Below are 25,498 nucleotides of genomic sequence, written 5' to 3'. Positions count from 1 at the left end.
GGCTGCTGCTACACTAGCTGACCTAGGCTTGGTAATAGTATTAGTATTAACTTCAGACCCCAGAGAAGAGTCAGCCTGATCCATGCATGACAAAGTGCTGTTGTCAGCCATTCTTGCTGGATCACTGAAACCTTGGTATTAGAAGGAAGATGATTATAGATATGAATCACCACTGAGTTGCCACAGCTGTGGCCAGTAAAATTCAGAAATAAATCCCCTCCCAATAGGAATTGGCTGGGGTTAGTCACTTGGGGTCAGTCTAGATGACCTTTTAAAGGGGGTCAGTCTAGATGACCTTTTAAAGATTTTCCCCACACAAATTCAGAATTTGAATTGGCTGAGTTCATTGACATGGGAGTGGTCTAGATGACCCGAATCCCCCGCTCTGTAAATCTAATGAGAAATCCTGTCTCTGTCAATAAGCTGTCTAGTCACAAATTAACCACTTCTAATAGAAGACTGCCCATACTTCTGAATCAGGTAGCCCATGCACAGTAAAACCCGTTGGAAAAATGCAGAAAAGAGAACCTTGTCACAAAATGGCTCATTGGGCTCATTGGGCTGTCAATGCTGAGGCAAATGCTGTGGCTGCGGGTGAAGCAGCAGCCTCATTAATAGTGCTACTCCAATTGTGCAGCCTCTCCCCTTAGCAGTGAAAGTCAGATCTGTCAAAAAAGGATTTCCAACACAGGAGAGAGGAACTGCTCCACTGCCGCACTGTAGCAAGTAACAAGCAATAAAGCAATTCAGCAAGCAATAAAATGCCAAGCCTAAGATGAAAGGCGTACTGTAGCCGCCCTGCTGTTCCTACAAGTGGCAAGAGCCCTTTAAACAGTCAACTTTTTTTCTCTTCCCTGTGCTTGTTCCATAACTGAAACCGAGCCTCCGAAGCATGCGCCTATACATATACTGTTTAAATCAGCAACTTTCTGTCAAGTGAAGAATATTTGCTTTGATTATAAAGTAAGCATTCGATCTGTGAGAAGCACACATATTAAGACAGATTGATAGGATGAGAAACCTCACTATGTATTTGTCAATTTCACAGCTTTAACTGGGTTGAAAGGATAAAAGTCATAGCCATAAAATGAAGAAAAACTGAACACCCCATTGGGAGGGCAGAGCATATACGCAGTGGTTCTCAACCTTCCCAATGCCGCATCCCTGTAATACAGGTCCTCTTGTTGTGGTGACCTCCAACCATAGAGGAGCGATGTCTCAGTTCCTCAGACCATCAAAAATATGTGTTTTTCGATTGTCTTAGGAAACCCCTGTGAAAGGGTTGTTCGACCCCCAAAGGGGTCCCGACCCACAGGTTGAGAACCGCTGATATACAAGGAAGCATAAAAATCATATATTTATTTTATTTATTTCTTAGATTTTCTGCTAAGCAAATAAAAATAAAGAATGAAGTGTTTTTAATTGGCAGTAAAGGAAGTACATTGACAAAGTCATTATAGCACTACTGTGATGTAAGCATAACTCCTGTTATATATGCACCAAAAACTCACATTTATATATGACATACTTCTTTCATTGGATCAGTGGATTTTTTTTGTCCCCCCAGAACTCTTGACCTCAAAAGTGTTTCACATCCAGTAGGCCTTATTGGCTGTAATCAATCTCATTTCTTCCTTGTTGCCATTTTGGATTGAAATTTTATCTTATTCTTATTTTACAAATCATGCTTAAACAAAACATGTCTTAACATCATGCCTGCAAGTGGAAAATTACATAGCAGCAATGACAAAAACAAATCTTACAACCTGCTCCAGGAAACGAGGAAAGCATAACAAAAAACAAACAAACAAACAAACAAACAAACAATCTCCAAGTTAACTCCCCTCCCTTTTTATACAAAGGAAAGAAAGGAAAACACAATCAGTCTTTCATAACTATAAAATATAATCCCAGTTAACTTGTAGAGTTGGTTTCCTGAGTGACCTTCCTTAAAAAGCTGTCATCTCCTCAAATAAAAATAAATTTTGTGTTGCAGCATGGGTAATCATGTGGCATAATTCTGAGGCAGAGTAAGGGCAATGCAGATGAGCACTACATTTTGAGGAATGCATTGATGTATTTTGATTTTCCATATTTAAAAAATAAAATTCTTAGAGACCATTCTTCCTCATATATGGTGAATAAAGAGGGTTGTGAATCTTTACAGAACTCCTAAGTTCTAGTTCTCTGTTTATTCCCTTCCCAGCGTCCTGGACATCTCTTGAAAAGCGTGGGTTGAACATGCCACATAAAAATCTGAACATGATGTTCATAAATTAGAAAGTAATACCCACACAAATTAGTTAAATGTCCAAATACTTTATTGAGGAAAGTTACTTGAGTAAATATAATGTAGACAAGAAATTTCACAAATAAGGAAATAAAAAACAAGGAAATATTCAATATAGGAGTATAAATAAAGGAACAATTTTTTATTAGTACATTTACATGGAATAAATTTTAAAAGGCATTGGACAAATGGTGGCATAGATAACACAAAACCTGAATAAATATTTTAGTATACTTTATCAGCAGCTTGGATGAAACAATTCTCAAGCTTCTTTTAATAAAATATTATTCTGGTGTATGTCTATTTACATCTATTATAGATTCTTCAGTTATTAGACAATGGAGTATTTATCTCTTACAATTGACATATTGTTGTACATTACTGTAAGATTACATGATGTTCTATTACAATTATGACATAGACTTCTTGATTTTTCATATTGTTGTGGTTATAAAAAAAAGTAATGGTAACTAGTACCAGCTCACCATCATGCCCACCCTACCAAGTGCCTGGTTTTGTCAAAGCATTTCTAAGAGGAAAAAAAAGAATACTCTTAAGTTAAAAAATATAGTAGAAACTCTTTTGTGTGGTGCTTTAGGCAGTACACTGGAAACCATGAGACAGTGGTGTGTAATCCTCTGTAGGAATGAAACCAGATGGAAGACTTTGGATCAGTCACTCACTTTTTCAGTCCTAGGAAGGGGGCAAAGGAATATCCCATCTGAAAAACCTTATCAAGAAAAATGCATTGATTTTTTCCAGGTGGATGGAAGGAGTTAAGACTGACATAAAGGAACAAAATGTCAAAGTGCGTGAACAATGAACATTTAAGGAGAGAACAGCATAAAGTCCTGTGAACTCTTGGAAAACGAAACTTTAACTAATCATATTGTATGAAAGCACTGTAGGGGAAATTATTTTCTACAGAAAGCACAGAGAAAAATAGGCCACATAGTTTAAACAACTTTCACTTAAACAAATTTAAAGAATTACACTTGTTTTCCACAATACTATTGCATCCTTCTACTCACTTCACCAAAAATCAAGAGTAGTTATTCTATTGCAGTGGTCCACAAAATGGAGCCAATTCATAGTCCCTCAGACTATTAGGGGGCTGGATCAGTTGGGTGGACATGGCTCGGTGGGCATGGCTAAGTCATGTGACTATGTGTGTATAACCAATTTGACAATTAATTGAACATCGCACACAAATTAAACTTTATTTTTTTATTTGCTTTTGTTTGCATGTCGCTCTTTTGGTTGCCTTTTCTTTTTTCTATATCATTTTTTTCAGTTGTTTCAGAGTCTAGTAGTCCATTTAGGGAAACTTTGTTTTGCAGCAATTCTTCTCAGCTCCAATGTGTTTGAGAAATCTCTCTCTCTCTCTCTCTCTCTCTCTCTCTCTCTCTCTCTCTCTCTCTCTCTCTCTCTCTCTCTCTCCCTCCCTCCCTCCCTCCCTCCCTCCCTCTCTCTCTCTCTCTCTCTCTCTCTCTCTCTCTCTCTGTGTGTGTGTGTACCTATCTTTATCTATCTTTCAGAGGCAGGGGAGGTGAAAAACAGGCTGCTTTGGCCAGTTTTTGCCTTCTGGGGCATCTATGTGCTCTGTTTTTCACCACCACCACCCTGAAGCATTCAGTAGGCCAAAGGCAGGCAAAAACTGCTTGTTTTTTGGCCAAAAATGTGCCATTTTCACCCCCTTTATTGGGTTCCTGGGGCATCTGTGCACCCTGTTCTTCACCTCCCCCACTTCCAAAACATTTATGCAGGCCAAAATTGGTGTTCATGAAGATAATTCCTGCACTCGGTCAGAGGGTGGATGGGGCAAGGTGGGCGGGGCAGCCTTGTGGTCCTGTGTGGGCTGGATTAATAGCTTCAGTGGGCCACATGCAGTCTGCGGGCATAGTTTGAGGACCCATGGTCTATGGCAACACAGAAGCTGCCAATCACCCACATTTAGCATCTTTAGAGTAGAGAAGAATGTTTGCTAAGTAACTTCTTGAGTTCTACAATTCTTCTGGATTAAAAGGTTGGATGTGCCTGCATCCCAGTCACTGCATGTCTCCCTTTTTAACTTATTCCTGTATTCAAAGAATAGCCAGGAAAATGCAAAATTGGGATGACCAGATTAGAAACCATGTTATTTTTTTCAGAATTTCCATAGTTTAGACAAGGCATATTTGATATTCCTATTTCTCATGCTATAAAGGATTGGATTGAACAGAGGTGGAAGAAGAGAATACAGAACAGTCAAGCCCAAATCTAAGTAAGATGGGGTGTTAGAGGGAGGTCTCCCATAGGCAATGCCTGCACTTAATACTAACATAGGCACTACAATAAGATGGGGAAGACAAGTGGATAAGGCTTTTTGCCTACCTTGTTCAGAAGGGATTCTTAACACTGTCTTGAAGATCATAGCATAAGATATGATAATGAAAGTAAAACAACCTATTCCAACAATGATACTGGCCACAATAATTCCAAGTTCAAATACATTGAAACCAAAGCAGGATAGTTTTAGTAATTGTGGAATTTCACAGAAAAATTGGTTGACAACATTAGAACAAAAAAGCATTGAAAAGGTTCCACTGCTATGCAATATTCCATAGAGAAGACTTATAATCCACACTAGAATTATTATTCTCTTGCAAGCTTTCAAATTCATCACCATTTCATAGTGCAGTGGATTGCAAATGGCAACATACCGATCATATGCCATGACTGTGAGAATAAATAAATCAGAAGCTATAAAAAAAATTAAGAGAAATATTTGAGCAACACAGCCAAAGTAAGAGATGCATCTGTTGTCCATCAGAAAATTTATCATGGATTTGGGGACAGTGACTGAAACAATGCCCAGGTCCTGTAGAGCCAAATTCATTAGAAAGAAGTACATGGGGCTGTGCAATCGATGATCAGAAGCTACTGCAGAGATAATGAGAAGATTTGTTGCTAGAGTTGCCAGATATAACACAGAGAACAAGAAAAATTGTAAAAGCTGTATATGCCGATTTTTTGAGAATTCCTGCAGCAAAAAGTAAGAAATGGTTTGATTCCTCATATTTCATTTAGGACAAAGATGTAATAACTGCAAGGAAACAGAGAAGGGAGATGAAGTTACATAAAATTAGGGAAATGACATTTTGACATGTGTTTAGAACAGTAAATGAAAAAGATATCTGAACAGAATGAAGAGAAAAAAAGATCATGGAAAAAATAAACATATGATGTGCATATTAAAGCATCAGAGTACTTTCTTATTCATTTCTATCTATTTGTAATCTACCTGTACTAAATAACCAACCACCAACCTCATATTTTCCATCTTCTATATTTCCAGTTTGATTATTTCATGTCTTGATCAAAAGGATTGCCTAAGATTAGGAAAATTGTGTTGAAGTCAACTTTTAGCCCTGGAGGTGGACTAGGAATATTTGGATTAGTCAAAATCTCTCATCATTTGTACAAGTTTGTGATTATGTTGAAAATTGTGGAATGTATTATGTATGGTGCTATGTGCTTCTAGAAGAAAAACAATGTAAACTGACAAATAAATATAGCAATACATTGTTCTTGCTTTTATTTGGGAATCTTGACAGTAGAAATTGCCCTCTGATACAAGGTCTTTGTGTGTTTCGTGTGTGTGTGTGTGTTTTATGTGACAGACATATAGTTCTGTTTTTCTCAGTTCTCTTAGCATCTATTTGGGGAAAAAAGCAAATAGTAAATTCTAAATTTCATACATAAATGCTAGATTCCTAAACATGCATTTAATGAAATATAATTGAACAGAACAAACAACTTTTATGTACAACATAACTCTTATCTTGATTTTAACTAGCTGGTATTATACATAATAAACATATTGGAAAACATTTTTAAAAAGAAATCAGATAGCATGGGCAAAATGAATTAATTATTCCTTTTGTCAAGAGAAGGAAAGTCATAGCACAATTTGAAAAACCAGCCTCCTATTAAGTACAAACCACTATTCCCTCAAGGAGAGTTTGGCCACAATATGAGACACAGACTATTATAACTATGAACTCTGACATCTCAGTACTTCTTTCAACAATGTGGAACAGGATTTTCAACAATTATAGTTTAATTTTTAAAAATAAAAAAGACACTTGGAAATATTAAAAGTGTTTCTTTTATTCATATCCCGAAACATTTAAAATTACTTTGCTGATGCTATTTTTTTCCACAATTCGTCTAATTTTCATATAGTGAAACAGCTATCTGCAATTTAAGAGAATCTGTGTTTTTTAATTCAAGAATCCTGCAGACCAAAATAAAACTGATTTTTATGTGCTTATTAAGATAATTAGTAAATAAAATGACTTCTGTGTGCTTATTAAGATAATTAGCCATTAATAACTATAGCTATCCCAAATGCTCCAGTACGAGTTATTGAATAACACAAAAATATATCAGACTGATGTTAGCAGATTTGGGACTTCAGTGATTCCAGCAGTCCAAACTGTGAGAGATAAAACAGATAACCCTAATCCATAAAAAACTAATAGATTTCAATAACACCATAAAACCTGATGGAATTGGTATTCAGAGTGCAAACAAGCAAGATGATAGCTCATTATTGTATTCCTTGCCACACCCCTTTCTAGAGTCCGTTTTACTACTTGGGTACACTGCAAATATAGACCTAAATCATGGCTCATAGAATGTGGTGTAATGTAATCTCATGGAGACCTATAAACTATCTATAATAGACTAAATAACACAATAAAATCATAGAAATCAATAAGAAAACTCACAGAAGAAAAGCAGTAAATAAATTTAAAAAGGCAGTTTCTAAAGAGAGATACATGTTGGAGACATACAAATCAGTGTATGCATCCTCAGTTTTGTTGTGAATTATTGTTTTCAGCAATACATTGTTCTCTGCAATAAAGTAACCAGGAGAAAATTTCCTTTGTTTTTTTCTACAATTTCAAGAATATGAATAAATAAATCCCGTGTCAATCAGAAGGAAAGTCATACCTCAATTTGGAAAAAAAACACTCTTCCATCAAGTACAAACCTCTATTCCATCCAAGAGAGTTTGGCCACAAATTGAGATGCAGCCTATTACAACTATGAACTCTGAGATCTCAGTATTTCTTTCAGCAACGTGAACCTACATTTTCAATAATAATACCTTAAAAGTACTAATGCTAACACTAAAAAAACAATACTAATGTTTAAAAATAAAACACTTTGAAATATTATCACTTATTATAATATATAGATATTATTTTCATTCATATCCAGGAAGACTTGAAATTAGTTTGCTGATGCTAATTTTCCTACAATTGATATAATGTTCAGGTAGTGAAACAGCTATCTGCAGTTAAGAGGATCTTCTTCTGAATGTTTATTATGTTATTTTTTTTCCTCAAGAGTCTTGAAGACCAAAATAAAACTGACGTCTCTTTGCTTCTTGAGATAATTAGCAAATAAAATGACTTATCTGTGCTTATTAACTTAATTAGCTATTAATGACTCTATAGCTATCCCCAAAGCTCCCATGCCAGTTATCTCATAACATAAAAATATCTCAGAATGATGTTAAAAAGAATTGGGGTTGCAGTGATTACAGCAATCCAAACAGATGAAATATGAATCAGGTGAGAAGCACTCTCTGAACCATGCCTCATCACTTGGGATTCTCTTTCATCTCTAGGTTTTTAGAAATCCCAACCTCTCTATCCTCCCTAGGAGAACAGCTGATTAAACCAGTTAGTTAAGCCCAGTTAAGCCCAGACCATTAACATAAGAATGGAAATAAAAAGGGAAGAGGAAGAAAAGAACTTCAGGAAACCCATAGACATCTGATAGATTACAATAAAACCATAGAAACCATGGAATTTGTGATGGGAGTACTAACACACAAGATGATAGCTCATTGTTGTATTGCAAGCCTGTCTATGGTCCATTTCAATACTTGAGTACATTGCAGTGATGTGTTCTGTAGGTGTGACCTATTTTGTGGGCATGGCTTAGTGGTCATGTGACCGGGTAGGAGTGGCCAACTTGTAAAACGTGGTGAAACAATGCTCTTGCTTAGCAACCAAATTTTTGGCTCAGTTGTGATCATAAGTTCTCTTTCTTTCTTTTTTCTTTCTTTCTTCATTCCTTCCTTCTTCCTTTCCTTCCCTCTTTCCTTCCTTCTTTCTTATATCTCTCTCCTTTTTTCTTTTCTTCCTTTCTCTTCCTTCCTTTTTTCTTTCTTGTCTCTCTCCCTCCATTTACTTTCTTTTTCTTTCTTTCTCTTTCTCTTTCTTTCTCTATCTCTCCCTCTTCTTTCCTTTTAATCTCTCTTACTCTTACTCTTTCTCTTCTCTCTCTCTCTCTCTCCTCTCTCTCTCTCTCACACACATATACCTTCCAGTTGGTGAAAAAATCTGTTTTGCCAGCTGGGGAGCTGGCAAAGAAGCCTCGTTTTCCCTGCCACCTGCAGCTCTCAGAGGAAAAAGGCAGGAAAGTGAGCCCCGGGCCTCATCTCTGCCTCCTACCTCGAGAGCTGGCTTCGGGGCTATCTCCAAAGCTCCAGTGCCAGTTATCTCGTAACATAAAAATATCTCAGAATGATGTTAAAAAGAATTGGGGTTGCAGTGATTATAGCAATCCAAACAGGTGAAACACGAATCAGGTGAGAGATTCTTCCTGAACCATGTCTCATCACTTAGGATTCTCTTTCATCTCTAGATTTTAAGCAATCCCAACCATTTGGAGAAAGGAGCTGACATTGCAATGGTATGATGTGCAACTTCGGAGCTCCGAGATCGCAGTCGACACTTTTGCTGCTGGATGGTTCCTCTGGACCTAAACTGTCCTGAAGAGATGGTGACAGGGAAGAATACATCTTGCTGATCTCAGGGACATCGCAAAGCCCCTGATTGATCCAAAATAATCTCTTCTAGCTGGTGACAAAAAGCACAGTCTCAAGCTGCTGAATTTGAGACAGGTCCACAACAGGAGGAAAGCGGAAAGAGAAAGTGTGTCCATCTGGTGAGGAAATCTTATTTTTATAAAGACTGCCCAGAAAAGATTGAAGTTAAATTAAACTGATAAAGAAAAGGAAATAAGTGGCAAAACTGAGCATTATTGGACAGTGTATTACCTTTTTATTTTATTTTTTTCTATCGATGGAAGTTTTTTTTTTTTCAAAAAAATTTATTGGTTTTTTTAAAACATCTATAAGGGAAAGGGTAAGTGGAATGGTTACAAATTTTGGCAGTTGCAAGTGTGGCAGACGCCCGCTCCCTCCATACTCATAAGATATATCTATGTATAAAACATTAATACATAATCATAAAAAATCAGCATATTAATTCTAGAAAAAAGAGTTTTCAATCAATTTATATAGATATGATATATAGTCTAGATATTATTTCATTATTACTTTCGGTCTGTTTATAACATTGTGGTTTTCTTATTCATTTTTGTGATCTGAGCTTTCTTGGTGTTGCCCTTCACCCCCCGCTGGCAGAGCTCCGGCCCCTCCCGTGTCCTGTATGACCATTGTAGCATCTTCTGTTTTTTCTAGGTTCGCTTTATTTTTTTCCATAAAGGCCTGTGCCTCTATGGGTGTATTGATTCTGATTCTTGTCTCCTCCCAGAATATCAGCATACCTTCAGGCATCAACCATCTAAACCACACCCCCTTCTGGTATAGTTTATTCGCCAATTGCGAATAGTTTTTCCTTTTCTCCCTAATTTTTTGGGGGGTCTGCTTCAGGATGGTTATCTCCCTGTCATGATATGTCAATGCTTGCCCCCTTTGTACACCCAGAATTTCATCTCTTGTGCTTTTCCTAAGGAATTTAATATGAACCTCCCTGGGTACATTGTGTGTTCTGGCATATGCTGAATTCACTCTATAGACCAGATCTATCTCCCATTCCATCTGCTGTTTATCTTTGTGTATGTATTCAGCTAGAATATTAGTCATAATGTCCCTTATATTTTCCCCATCTGCTTCTATTACATTTTGAAATCTAAGATAAAAGGACATTCTTTCAAACTCTGTTTTCATTTGTTGGATATCAAGTTCTTTGTTTCCCTTCTGTAAAGCCTCTACCCCCCCTCTCGCCTCCGCCACCCATCTTCCACAAGGTCCAGTCTCTGTGAGTTCTTATAAATTTGGACTTGATTCTCTTTAATTTCTTCCTTCATTTCTTTTAATTGTTTCTTAATTTCTTCCTGGCCCTGTATGAGTTGCTGGAGCATTTGTTGCAAATCCATCTCTGTACTCTTGGGTTGCATCAGTTCTGTGATCTTTGACTGTGTGGCAGGACTGGATGTTGCAGATGTCGGTGCAGAAGTAGCAAAGCCAGGTTTTCCAGGGGGTGGTCTTTTTGGAGACATGGTTTATAAAATAAAGAGATCAGTCAGTGTAGAGACTGGGCAGCTGGAGAAGTAGAGCAGGCAGATGAGTCCAGGAGGCAGAAGATCCAAACAGGTGGGAGTTTCTTTAATCAGTCTAGCAATAGATGAAAGTTTTTTCTCCAAAGAGTTCAGGAAATAACAATCCACAAGAGATTCCTCTGGGTGACACGGAGACAAAGACCGGAAGCCTGAATTTTAAAGGTGGAGTCAGGTTTCACAGTTCATGAAGACAACGGAAGTGTGCCATCTTGCCCTGCCAGCTTTGGGCTCAGAGGCATAGGAAAAATTTTAAAAGTTCACAAAGTTCTCAGGTCATCAATAAGTTCTGGAACTAAGTCCAATGAAAAACACTTTTACTGGGGTGAGGCATCATTAGTTGGCTCTCCCCCCTCCTCCCTCCCCTGGGGGCGAGAGCAAAATTTTTTCAAGCCGCTTGTCCAAAGGGGGGGGAATCCCCCTCCCCTCCAGCCGCTCCTCCAAGAAAAATCCGAAAGGTTAACTTTTAAAATTACTGAAAAGTCCATCAACTCAAAAGTAAGGAAGTTTTGTGTATATATATATATATATATATATATATATGTGTGTGTGTGTGTGTGTGTGTGTGTGTGTGTGTTTTCGTAGATTTTCACGGGTGTAGGTATGCTGGTTTTATTGTATTCGGGTCTTTTCCCCTGTAAGGTTGAGATTGTCTTTGCAACGTTTCGGCAGGATCACACCTGCCATCTTCAAGCTGTGGGCTTAAAATGGGAACGGAGCTGCCGTCTTTCTGTAAGTCTTGGTGGGAGGGGATGGGTTGCTGGCTTTGTTTCAGTAAGTGGAATGATTGGTTGTGTGGTTGTATCATGATTGGTAGATTGGTGCTGATTGGTGCAGGCTGTGTGTGCATTGTTGTTTTGTATTTTAATGGCTTGGGTGGTGGGTGGTGTTCGTTTTTTGGCTAGGGCTGGTTTCCAGATGTTTGGTAGACGGGAGGTATCATCACGTTTGTTCATGCTGTGGGGGTGTTTCTCTATTTCGATGGCTTCCATGATTATTCTCTTGTGGAGGTGTTCTGTTTTGGAGATTAACCTGGCTCCTAATCTCCAAAACAGAACAGTTGAGCCAAGCAGAGAAAAATAATAACTTTTAACAGTGAATAGACAAAATAAAATTACAGATAAGGCAAGAAAGCAAGATTGCAAAATGCAATATTTCATTATAAATGGAGGGTAAATGTTCATATTCCTTTAGTTCAAAATAGTGCTATGGTTTTTCATATAGATTAAAAGTAAATTGCTTGAAACTCATTATTTTTACAGTATATTACAATAAAATATTATCCTTGGTATAAATCTATCTCTTCCCTTCTCCAAATATTTGACCACACAACATATCTTATCTCTTTTACTTTGTATCAAGTTGTAAAGTTTCTGAAAGCGTATTTAATTTTCTAATAGAATTATGCATCATCATAACTTAATTTCTTGTTTCTTTTATTTCTTGTAGTTGTCAAGTAATTAGGTGAGATAATATCAATTCAATTTGCCAGGTATCTGGCCTTGCCACAACACATCTAAAGGAAAGAAATAATATTCTGAGCATAAGAATCTGAAAGCCATTTTCATGTAGAAGTGAAGGTATCAGACAGTTGAGAGACTTTGAGCCAGGCTCCTCACTCAGCCATTCAAAAGTGGCAATGGCAAACCCCTTCTGAAAATTGTTGCTAAGAAAACTGCAGAGCCTTGTTCAGTCAGTCACCAGGAGTTGCGGCTGACAAATTAACAAAGTTTGTCAGCAAAGGACCATTATAGGAGGGAAGAACTATAGAGGCATTTGGAAGCGCTAAAACTTTAGCTAGCTATATTATGGGCCAGAATTAGAAGGAAGCCAATTTATACAATACAATACAATAGCAGAGTTGGAAGGGATCTTGGAGGTCTTCTAGTCCAACCCTCTGCCTAGGCAGGAAACTCTATACCGTTTCAGACAGATGGCTATCCAACATCTTCTTAAAGACTTCCAGTGTTGGGGCATTCACAACTTTTGGAGGAAAGCTGTTCCACTGATTAATTGTTCTAACTGTCAGGAAATTTCTCCTCAGTTCTAAATTGTTTCTCTCCTTGATTAGTTTCCAACCATTGCTTCTTGTTCTACTCTTAGGTGCCTTGGAGAATAGTTTGACTCCCTCTTCTTTGTGGCATCCCCTGAGATATTGGAACACTGCTATCATGTCTCCCCTAGTCCTTCTTTCTATTAAACTAGAAATACCCAGTTCCTGCAACCGTTCTTCATATGTTTTAGTCTCCAATCCCCTAATCATCTTTGTTGCTCTTCCCTGTATGCTTTCTAGAGTCTCCACATCTTTTCTACATCGTGGTGACCAAAACTGAATGCAGTATTCCAACAGTTGCCTTACCAAGGCATTATAAAGTGGTATTAATACTTCACATAATATTGATTCTATCCCTCTGTTTATGCAGCCTAGAACTGTGTTAACTTTTTTGGCATCTGCTGCACACCACTTGTTCTGTAGGGAGAATGGGCCGACCAGGAACTGAGGTAAGGCAGGTTGAAGCTAACACAACCTTTATTTACACAAAGACAACAGCTCAGAATCACAGCAAATTCAGTAAGGCAAACAACAGCACAAATGACAGATTACAGCTCTTTTATACCCGAGCTGTCAAGGAGCAATCCAATCGGGAGGCTGGACTTTCCCACCGGCTGGTAGTGCATCTTGGCCAATCAGGAGAGGCCAAGGCAAGTCTATGGCAGAAGATTTCGCAAGCAAGTAGCAAGCTACAGAAAGTTAGGAACACTTCAGTCCGCAGTTAACAAGCTAGTGAAAGTGAGGAACGTTTCAATACACAACACTGCTGGCTCATATTTAAATGGTTGTCCACTAGGACTCCGAGATCCCTCTCACAGTTACTACTGTTGAGCAAGGTACCACCTATACTGTACATGTGCATTTTGTTTTTGTTGCTTAAATGTAGAACCTTACACTTTTCACCAATGAATTTCATTTTATTAGATAGTGCCCAATGTTCAGGTTTGTCAAGAGCCTTCTGTATCTTTATCTTTTGAAGTGTTGGCTATTCCTCCATCTTGGTGTCATCTGCAAATTTGATGAGTTCCCCATTTATTCCCTCATCTAAATCATTGATGAAGATGTTGAAGAGTACTGGGTCCAAAAAAGAGCCTTGAGGTACTCCACTGCATACTTCCCTCCATGAAGATGCAGTTACGTTGAGGACTACACATTGAGTGCGGTTGGTCAGCCAATTACGAGTCCATCTGGTGGTGATGCTGCCTAACCCACATTCTTCTAATTTATCTGGTAGTAGGTTATAGTCTACCTTATCAAATGCCTTACTGAAGTCCAAGTAAACTATATTGACGACATTCCTTTGCTCCACTAATTTTGTCACTTTGTCAAAGAATGCAATAAGATTAGTTTGACATGACCTGTTTTTGACAAACCCATGTTGGCTTTTGGCTATTACTTTGTTTACTTCTAGGTGTTCACTAATTTGTTGTTTGATTATCTTTTCCAGAATCTTTCCTGGTAGTGAGATCAGGCTGATAGGTCTGTAATTTCTTGGGTCTGTTTTTCCCACTTTTTTGAAGATGGGAACCACATCAGCTCTTTTCCAGTCCTCTGGCAGTTCCCCGGTGCTCCAGGTTCTCTGAAAGATATAGTACAGTGGTTCTGAGATCTCGTCTGCCAGTTCCTTCAGAACCCTGGGGTGTAATCCATCTGGTCCTGGTGATTTGTACTTGTCTAGGGTAGACAGATGCTCACTTACCATTTTTTTCCCTATTTCAACTTGTGTTCCTAATCTGATTTTTGTGGTGCTGTTTTTGATAGGTTGGACTGTTTTATCCCTTTGTGTAAAGACAAATGCAAAACATGAATTAAATAGTTCTGTTTTCTCCCTGTTGTTTGTCACCTTCTTGCCACTTTCTCCCAGAAATCGACCAATTGTTTCCTTAACTTTTTTCTTGTTCTTAACATGTTGGAAGAATATTTTTTTTGGTTATTTTTTACTTTTGTGGCAAGCCTTTCTTCATTGTGAGCCTTAACTTTCCTTACTTAATTTTTACATGCTCGGGGTATTTGCTGATATTCTGCCTTAGTTATGTCCCCCTCTTCCACTTTTTATAATTATCTTTTTTGTCTTTCAATTTGTCAGAGGGTTCTTTATGCAGATATGCTGGTTTTTTGGGAGCTGTTATTTTTCTTCTTCATTGGTATTGTGCTAGACTGGGCTTTTGTAATCTCATTTTTCAAAATTTCCCAAGCTTCTTGAGTTGTTTTCCCCTTGAGGATTCTATCCAAGGAATTTTTCCCAAGCTCTCTCTAAGTTTATTGAAATTAGCTCTTCGAGTTTCACTTTGTTCTACTACTTGTGTTTGCATAATGTTGAATTCTAATATTTCATGGTCACTTGCCCCCATGGTTCCTGTGGCTTCAACACCTTCTATCATTTCCTCTAAGTGAGAATTAAGTCCAATATGGATGATCCCCTTGTTCCCTTCTCTACTTTTTGGGAAACAAAGTTGTCTGCTAGGTTTGTTAGGGACCTTTTGGATTTTCCACTTGGTGTAGAGTTTGTTTCCCAGTTGATGTCAGGGTCGTTAAAATCCCCCATTACTATTGTGGTGTGCTTCCTACATACCTGAGTTAGCTGACTAGCAAAAAGTTCATCTACTTCCTCTGCTTGGTGGGGTGGTCTGTAGTATAGACATATGGCAATGTCATTTCCCCCCCTCCAACCTTTAATATTGACCCAAATGCATTCGAGGTAGTTCACATCATTGTTGTGCTCTATTTCTGTAGAGAGGTAATTATTTCTTATATATAGTGCAACTCCACCTCCTCTTTTATTTGGTCTATTTCTTATAAATAAATAATTTAAATCCTTCTAGCTGTACATTCTATTTGACGGTTTCATCCCACCAAGTTTCTATGATGGCAACAATATCATAGCCACCCTCTTTTACTTGAATTTCTAATTCGCCCTGTTTATTCCTCATACTCTGTGCATTGGTGTATAGACATTTTAGTCCATTTTGATTGACCCTGTGTTTACTGTCTACATAACCTGTGCTATGCCTGACTGCCCCTATTTTCTCGCCACTTATATGATTCATGCACATGGTATGGCACTCACTCTTAAATGCTTGGTTTTGCTTGACAGCGGGAGTGATAATCTTACCCGCACAAACATCTGTGTTACATGCACTTATGAATTTTAATAATAATAATAATAATATATTTATTTCTTAGCCGCACCCTCTCCCGAAGGACTCGGGGTGGCGTACAACGAAACATACGAAATAAATATGTAAATAAAACAAACATATAACAAAGACATACACTGAAACATACACAAGGAGGAGGTCGATTGATAAAACAATTAAAATACAGTATTTAAAACCCCTAGAAATTAAATATAATTAAAATACCCAGTTAAAAACCTGTCAGGAGCGATATGGTTAGATCAGAGTTGAGCCAGGCCAGCTGCTTGAAATAGGTGGGTCTTCAGCTTAATACGGAAGGAGCGGAGGTCAGAGGTATTCCTAATATCCGGAGGTAGGTCATTCCACAGGGCTGGGCCCGCCACAGAGAAGGCTCTACTCCTAGGCGCCGCCCCACGACATTGTCTAGCGGACGGCACCTGGAGGAGCCCCTCTCTGTGCGAGCGAATTGGTCGCAGGGATGTATGGGGCAGAATACGATCCCACAAGTAACTAGGTCCTAAGCCATGGAGCGCTTTAAAGATAGTTATCAAAACCTTGAAACGCACCCGATAGACCACAGGAAGCCAGTGCAGCTCACGCAGGAACGGTGTCACATGGGAGTACCTAGTACTCCCCATAATCAGCCGCGCGGCTGCGTTCTGGACCAACTGCAGCCTCCGGGTGCATTTCAAGGGAAGCCCCGTGTAGAGAGCGTTACAGTAGTCCAAGCGAGACGTCACCAGCGCATGAGTGACTGTGTGCAAGGCATCCCGGTCCAGTAGGGGGCGCAATTGGCGCACCAGGCGAACCTGGTGGAACGCCCCCCTTGCCACGGCTGTCACATGGTCATCTATGGACAGCCGGGCATCCAGGAGGACGCCCAAATTGCGCGCCCGCTCCACGGGGGCAAGATGAATGCCCCCAATGGCCAATGATGGGATTAATTGGCTGAACCGAGGGGCTGGTACCCACAGCCACTCCGTCTTGGAAGGGTTGAGCTTGAGTCGGTTGTCATCCATCCAGATCCGTACGGCTTCCACACACCGGGACATCACTTCGATGGCCTCGTTGGGGTGGTTCGGGGTGGAAAAGTACAGCTGAGTATTATCAGCGTACAGATGGTATCCCACCCCGAAACCACGGATGATCTCACCCAGCAGCTTCATATATGTGTTGAACAGGAGTGGCGAGAGGACCGACCCCTGTGGCACCCCACAAGTAAGGGGGCGTAGGGTCGACCTCTCCTCCCCTGCCAACACACGCTGCGTCCGGCCAGAAAGGTAGGAGCCGAACCACCGCAAAACGGTTCCCCGGACCCCCAACCCCTCCAGCCGGCACAGCAGGATACCATGGTCGATGGTATCAAAAGCCGCCGAGAGGTCTAATAGGACCAGGATAGAGGAACAACCTCTGTCTCTGGCCCTCCAGAGATCATCCACCAACGCGACCAAGGCCGTCTCCGTGCAGTGACCGGGGCGGAAGCCGGACTGGCGCGGGTCTAGATAATCATTTTCCTCCAGATGCCGTGGAAACTGGTAGGCCACCACACTCTCTACAACCTTCGCCAAAAAGGGAAGGTTGGAGACAGGACGATAATTGGCCAGCTCCAAAGGATCCAGGGAAGGCTTCTTGAGCAAGGGTCTCACCACCGCCTCTTTCAAGGCAGCCGGGAGAGACCCCTCGCTCAGCGAGGCGTTCACTAGGTCCAGGAGCCAGTCTCGTGTAACCTCCCAGGATGCCAGTACAAGCCAGGAGGGGCACAGGTCCAATAAACATGTGGTGGGTCGCAGTCGTCCACGCATTCTGTCCAAATCCTCGATGGCAACCAAGTCAAACTCCTCCCAGGTCGATTCCTCAAGACTCGCCACGGACGTCTCCATTGGACCACTAACAGGGACCCAATCCTTCCGAATTTGAGCGATTTTATCCTGCAGATATTTCCCAAATTCCTCTGCTCTACCCTGTAGAGAGGCCTCCTGCGGCCTCTGAAACAAGAGGGAGCGGGACACCCGAAACAGGGCGGCAGGGCGGTTCTCTGCGGATGCAATGAGAGTGGCACAATATTGGCATTTGGCCACTCTCAATGCCACAAGGTACGTCCTTAAATGGGCTCGTGCCTGTGTTCGATCAAGTTCGGAACGAGAGGATCTCCAATGACTCTCTAGACGTCTCTTGCGGCATTTCATCACCCTCAGCTCCTCGGTAAACCAAGGGGCCAGGGTGGATCGTTGCCGCCGGAGAGGCCGCAAAGGCGCCACCCGGTTCAAGGCCCCGGAAGTCGCATTATTCCACGCGACCACCAGGTCCTCTACCCGGGGGCGGGTCAAGGTTACAGGAGGTGGCCCAAGCTCCGTCTGGAACCTATCTGGTTCCATCAGGCGCCTGGGGTGGAACCATCTAGTGCTTTCCGGTTCCGCCTCCCCGCAGCGGGAGGTAGCACCAGGGAAGTCAAGACGAAGGAGTGAGTGATCTGACCATGACAGGGGAGTGATGGTTAAGTCCCCTCCTCCCAGATCACTCAACCACTGGCCAGAGACAAAAACGAGGTCCAGAGTGTGTCCTCCCTCGTGTGTCGGGCCCTGAATCATTTGAGTCAGGTCCATGGCTGTCATGGAAGCCATGAACTCCCGAACCCCCTCTGATGCTTCTCCCATCGATGGCAGGTTAAAATCCCCCATCACCAAAAGTTTGGGGGTCTCAACCGCCACCGATGCGATCAGCTCGAGGAGTTCAGGCAGGGCCGCTGATGTATAGCGAGGAGCCAGGTATACTATCAGCAGGCCCAACTGTCTCCCAGGGCCCCATTTCACAACAAGGGATTCACATCCGGACGTCTGTGGCACAGTAGACTCCCTCGGCTCTAAGTCCTCCCGAATAATTACTGCCACCCCACCGCCCCTTCCCTGGCCCGGGGCTGATGAAATGCTCGGTAGCCTGGTGGGCACATTTCCACGAGGGGAAGACCTCCCTTGTGGCCCAACCAGGTTTTAGATTGCTGGGGACAGAAATCTTCTGTATCAATTAATTCTATGTCTCCGCTGCTCAGTTTAAATGTTTATCCAGAAAATCTGTGAATTTAATGCCTAGTAACTCCGTCACTTTCTTGGATGGGTGCAAACCATCTCTTTTGTACAGTTTTTCATTGGACCAGCTGAAGACATCATGACTAATAAAACCAAAGCCTTCCCTTTTACACCACTCCTTTAGCCACACATTAAACTCTGCTATACACTGGGCCTTACCTTTTTGTTCTTATATACTAAACCCTTATATACTGCTAAAACCTCTGAAAAGATAAGCCTACAACCTATACTACTAAGTTCATACCCCAAGCTCTGGAAATCATTCTTCACAAAAAGTATATCTTTTTGGGACAGATCATTTGTGCCAAGATGTATATTAGCATCAACTTGCATTCTTGACTATTTTAAGAATACGCCTCTTGTCTCTGCTGGCAGTAGTACCTGGCAGACATCTGACTTCTTTTAAAACTTTCATATCCTTTCCTAAATGTACATCCCTTATGATTGAATCACCAACCAGAAGGTGACTTCTCTTTTTGCATATCTTGCTCTTATTGTGCGACAGATGTGTGATACCTGGTTCCCCATTTCGCCTTTACGAAATAAGTTCTTCATCATGGACCATGATCCCCTGCTTATTTGAGTCATCATTATCACAACTACCTTGACCTGTCTCTTTGGTGTCCCCATTAGGGTCAGCAAGGGTGCTATATCTGTTATGCTGGGTCACAGCAAAAGCTTTGTGTTTATGGTTCACAACTCTCACCCTGACAGATCCCACAGTTGTCCAGACATCTCTTCTCCTGCAGGATCTTTGCGGTGTGTGTGTGTGGGGGGGTGATAGCGTGGCATCTCCATAGAGTGGAATGGCCGAATTGGACACCTAATTTCTGCTTGGAGAGCACAGACTAGAGATTCTAGATAGGTAATCTGTCTATGTAGACTAGTAATTTGTTTACAAAGGGAACAATATCCAAGTTTGAAAAGAGTTTTGTGAAAGATAGGTGCAAGTCAGCTATTACATTGAACTAAACCAGTCATTTTGAAATAAAATAAAATCACCACTTCAAGCACACTAATCCAGAATGTATAATTACTATTTTGGTTTATGGTGTGTGGGCCACTACCTACTCCTCTTTGTCTCTCTGCTTTCCCCCTTCCAGCCAGCAGCTCCAATCACCAGCCACAGGAAAGTTCAAATGAAATGGCCACAGCTACAGGAAAATTCAAATGAAATACCAGAAAGCACAGAGGGGAAAATAGGCCACATCTTTTAAATGTCCTCTGCCTTTCATGTTTTCCTCCCATTTGCATTAAACCTGATCCTGGTTTCAGGAAATGTCAGAAAATGCCAGCCTACAGAATACCAATGGTGCCAAACACCCATATTTAGCATCAGTAAAGTACATTAACAGTCGTTAGAGATACAATTTTTTTTTTGCAAATAACATCTAGCCCTCTATGGTTCTCCTGATTTGAAATAATGAACTTGCCTCCATCCCAAATATTCCTTTTTACCTTTGCTCCTTTATTCAGAGAAGAAAAAGGAAAGTGAAGAACATGGGGGGGGGGGAAGTAGTGAACAGGATATATCAAAAAATTAAAAATCTGTCAAAATCTCCATAGATGAGAAAGGAAATATTTGATATTCTTATTTCTCATGCTATAGATGATTGGATTGAACAGGGGTGGAAGAATGGAATACAGAACAGTTGACCAAAAATCTAAATAAGATGCAGTGTTAGAGGGAGATCTCAGATAGGAAAAGCTTCCACTTAATACTAATATAGACACTACCGTAAGATGGGGAATACAAGTGGATAAGGCTTTTTGCCTTCCTTGTTCAGAAGGGATTCTTATCACTGCCCTAAAGATCACTGCATAAGATACAACTATAAAAATAAAACAACCTAGTCCAACAATGATACTGGCCACAAGAATTCCAAACTCAAGTAGATTTATGCCAGAGCAGGATAATTTTAGCAAATGTGGAATATCACAGAAGAATTGGTTGACCACATTAGAACAAAAAAAGATGGAAAAAGTGCCAGTGGTATGCAACATTCCATAGAGGAGTCCTGTAACCCACACTAGAAGAATCATTACAATGCAGGCTTTCCAATTCATTATCATCTCATAGTGCAATGGATGGCAAATGGCAATATATCGATCATATGCCATGACTGTCAGGAGGGAGAAATCAGAAGCTGCGAAGAAGAGAAAGAGAAATATTTGAGCAACACAACCAAAATAAGAGATTTGCCTGGTGCCCATCAGAGAATTGATCATGGATTTGGGCACAATGACTGAAACTATGCCCACATCCTGCAGAGCTAAATTCATGAGAAAGAAGTACATGGGGCTGTGCAGGTGATGGTTGAAAGCCACTGCAGTGATAATGAGAATATTTGTTGTTAGAGTTGACAGATATAACATAAAGAAGATGAAGAAATGCAAAAGCTGCAGATCCTGATTTTTTGAGAATTCCAGCAGCAGAAAATAACTGTGGTTTGATACTCCATGTTTCATTTATAATAAAGCTGGAATAACTGCAAGGAAACAGAAAAGGGAAATGTAGTTAGATAACTTTTGGGAAGTGGCAATTTGATATTTGATAAGAATAGAAAACATCAAGAAATGTAAATAATGTACAGAATGGATCAGATCATGAAAATTTAATTGGGATCATCCCCCCAAAAAACCACCTAATTTTGGGTAAAATTTTCATTTTTATCATTGCAATTCTTCCAAATAATGATAATTTTATTTTCTCATATTTGTCTATTTTATCTTTTAAACCCTACCATATATTCTCTGGCATATATTTCACTATTTGTGATTCTCTTTGACCTCTAGTTTTTTTTTTTTTAAATCTCACCCTGTATCCTGCATGCCACATGCAGAATGATGGATAATAGTAAGTATAAAAAGAAAAGGCCAAAAAGAAGTATCAGGAAAACTATAGAAATCTAGTTACAGGTCAATAGTTGCACAATCAAATAATAGAACATGGTGACATTTGTATGGGAGTCCAAAAAATCAGAATTATTGTACTCTTGAGGTGAAACATCAATCAGGTGAGAAGATCTCCCTGAAACATGTTTCATCACTTGGGAATCACTTTCTGCTCTACCTTTTAAGAAATCCTACCCTGTATTCTGCCTATTACAGCTAGGAGATCTGTGCTAGTTAAGACCATTTAAGCCCCGACCATTAACACAAGTGGAAAAATCAAACATTCTGGAAAATAAAAAGGAAACAGGGTGAAAAGAAGTTCAAATAAACCCATAAAAACCTAATGAATTGCAATAACACCATAGAAACCAGTGGAATTGTTGGTTGGAGCAATCAAAAAACAAGATGATAGTTCATTGTTGTATTCTAAGCCACACCCATTTCTAGGGTCCATTTGGCTGCTTGAGTACACTATAAATACAGACCTAAAACAAATAGCTATGATAAGTAATACAGCAAATCCATGGAAGTCAATAGAAAAAACTCACAGAAGAAACACAGTTTATATAAATACATGTTTTAGAAAATCAGTGTACATAGTCTCAATTTGTTGCTGCTAATGAATGTGAGAGACTGGCTGAGACAGGGGGAATAGTGAAATGGGGAATTACTCTGGAATCTAGTCTGGAATTAATCAGGACCATGCAGCAATGGTCAAAAGCTACTGAAGATATAATGAGAAGATTTGTTGTATAAAACTAAGAAGTGCAAGATTTGCTGTATTAAAAATAAGTGCAAAAACTACATATTCTGATTGTTTTTAATAATTCCAGCAGCAGAAAATAAGGCATCATGATTTGATAGTTTTATTTATGACAAAGTTGGTATAACGAAAAGGAAACAGATGGATATGTAGTTAGATAAAATTTGGGAAGTGGCATTTTGATATGTGATAAGAATAGAAAACATCAAGAAATGTAAAAAGTGGACAGAATGAGTACATGATCAGAGCATGGAAAACAGATATAGGATGGGAATTGGAAATTTCAATCCACCTATACTAAAGAGCCAGTCAGAATCTTTACATTTTTCCTTCTTTCCTTTTTAAGTTCTGTTACTTCATGTACTAGCTAATTGCTTAGGAATAGAAAAAATATGTTCAGGTTCAATGGAAGTTTACTTGGAATAATTGGACCCACCATTGAAGAATGTCATATATGTTGCTTTGTGCTTCTACAAGAAAGACAATGTAAATCTAACAAATAAATAATGAATTAATATGCCAATATGGAAATCTTGAGAACAGACATTTCCGCCTTATATAATTTCTCTCTCAGTGTGCATTTTTTCTGGATTTTTATGTCTTTATTTAAGTGGTAGAGATGATTTTTTTTCTCAATTTCCCTAGCAGATTTTAGGCTAAAAATAGAATAAAAAGCCTTTAAACTAATATATATAAATAAAACTCTTCATGCATTTAATAGTATATTGTTAAAAATGATATAACTTTACTTACATTTCTGGTTGGATATTTCGGCAAATTATAACTGTCTTTTATTCTATTCCATTATCATGTGGAACAGGTACCAACATCTGCAATTAATTCATTGTTTACTATCTATATAGAAATCTCTCCAAATTGTATTTTGATTCATAATGTATTTAAATGTCCTGTCTAAATGCAATTTCTGGAAAAAAAAATTATATTTGCTCTCATCTCCAAAACACCCTAACTTCTCATTCCGTTATAGTAGAAAACTAACTTATGGAACTTACTTAAAGATTTTTCTGCAAAAACATTATAAAGCCAAACGTGAGATACAATACATAAGGCATATTGAAATAAATACCAATTTGTTCCATTAAAGATGGAAATAAAGTTTCTGTAAAAAATTATATTTATAACTGATTTATTTGTCTTTATAGATTATGTCTTCTATGCATTAAAGAATGTTAAATATCTTACCATTAAGTCAATACTGTCCACTAATGATCATGTAGTGAAACAATCTGCAATCATAGAGATTTCTATTCTGAACATTTATTATTTTTTGTTTCTCTCAAGAGAGTGGTACATAAAAATTAAACTGACTTATTTGTGATTATTAAAATAATTAGTAAACATGAGTAACATTGATTCCTTTGTGTGTATTAACATAATTGGCCATTAAGACCACAATAGCTACTGTTAGGACCAGTTATAATATCACATAGAATAATAATATTTCAGATTATTAACAGAATGGGGGCTGCAGTGTGAACTGTGTGAGGTGAAAACAATCAAGTGAAAAGACAGCCCTGACACATATTTCATCATTTGTAATTATCTTTGAGCTCCAGTTTTTTTAAAATCCCAACCTCTCTTCTTCATGCCACAGGCAGGGGAACAGCTTGACCTTTTCTAGGTATGTCCACATTATTAAAGCACAGGTTGAAAATATTTCTACAAATTACAAAGAGAAAAGGCAGAAAAGAAAGATCAGGAAACCCATACAAACCTAGTGGAATGACAATACGTAGTTACACAATAAAATCTGGTATGCAATATTGCATAGAGAATTCCTGTACAATTCCTAAACTAGAATTATAATTTCAGTGCAGGATTCCCAAGTCTTCACCATCTCAGAGTGCAGGGGATAGTAAATGGCAACATATCAATCATATGCCATGACTATCAGGAGGGATAAATTAGAAGCTTCAAATGAGAGAAAGATTTGAGCAATACAACCAAAGTAGGAGATGTGTCTGGTATCTATGATAGAATTTATGGTGGATTTGGGCACAATGACTGAAATAATGCCCATGTCCTGCAGAGCTAAATTCATTAGAAAGAATCAAATGGGGCAGTGTAGTCGATGGTCAAAAGCTGCTGAAGAGATAATGAGATTTGCTGTTACAGATGTCAGCTATAACACAAAGAAGAACAAGAAATGCAAAAGCTGCACATTTTTTGAGAATTCCAGGAACAAAAAGTAAGAAACTGTGGTTTGATTCTCCATATGTCTTTAAGAGAAAGCTGCAGGGAATAACTGAAGGAAGTGGCATATTGATATATAGAGATAATAGTAAACAAAAAGAAGTGTATCCCCCAACCATTTCTAATCTAATGATTGATGCTTAGGACATCTTTTTGAAAGCAAAGAAGCTTTTTGTATTTCTATACAGGTAATCCTTGATTTACAACAGTTCATTTAGTGATCATTTAAAGTTTTTTTTCCACAATAAAACCACTGATCTTTATTTAATCTGATATGGGAGCTGATTCTAATAATAAAACATCCCAAGCAATTTCACCTCTTATCTCTTTCATAACTTCAACAATTGGAGAAGGCATGGGGGAAATTGTTCATAAACAGATTTGCAGAAATCTAATATCTGATTTATCTTTACCCTTTATAGAATGCTGACTTTTTCACCAAGCTAAAGGTTCACACAGACAGACATCCTTAGATGCAAGTGGCATTACAAATTAGAAAGATACTTAAAGGGGTATGGAATCATTCCTTTTCTCCACACAAAATTAAAATAGGAGGTTCGTGGATTAGAATGAAATAATCACATCCTCCTAAAAGTTGAGTTCATTCAGCAAAGCAGGGCAAAATCATAACTATAA

General features: G+C 39.2%; 3 protein-coding genes across 3 annotated transcripts in view; 1 reads left to right on the top strand and 2 right to left on the bottom strand.

Moving 5' to 3' along the window:
• LOC309402056 (uncharacterized protein) overlaps positions 1–25,498 on the top strand; it is a 130,151-nt gene that overhangs the window by 39,030 nt on the left and 65,623 nt on the right. The window lies entirely within an intron of this gene.
• On the bottom strand, positions 4,437–5,348 carry LOC309402071 (olfactory receptor 14A16-like; the record flags this gene model as incomplete). Its single annotated transcript, XM_081971581.1, has 1 exon — positions 4,437–5,348. The coding sequence occupies one exon, from the start codon at positions 5,346–5,348 to the stop codon at positions 4,437–4,439; it is 912 nt and encodes a 303-aa protein (XP_081827707.1).
• LOC309401400 (olfactory receptor 14C36-like) lies at positions 20,542–21,459 on the bottom strand (the record flags this gene model as incomplete). Its single annotated transcript, XM_081970469.1, has 1 exon — positions 20,542–21,459. One exon carries the CDS (start codon positions 21,457–21,459, stop codon positions 20,542–20,544), a length of 918 nt encoding a protein of 305 aa, XP_081826595.1.

This window comes from Natrix helvetica (genome assembly GCF_964273705.1).
Source record: "Natrix helvetica genome assembly, chromosome: Z".
Lineage (NCBI taxonomy): Eukaryota > Metazoa > Chordata > Lepidosauria > Squamata > Natricidae > Natrix > Natrix helvetica.
This window is presented reverse-complemented; position numbering and strand designations above follow the sequence as displayed.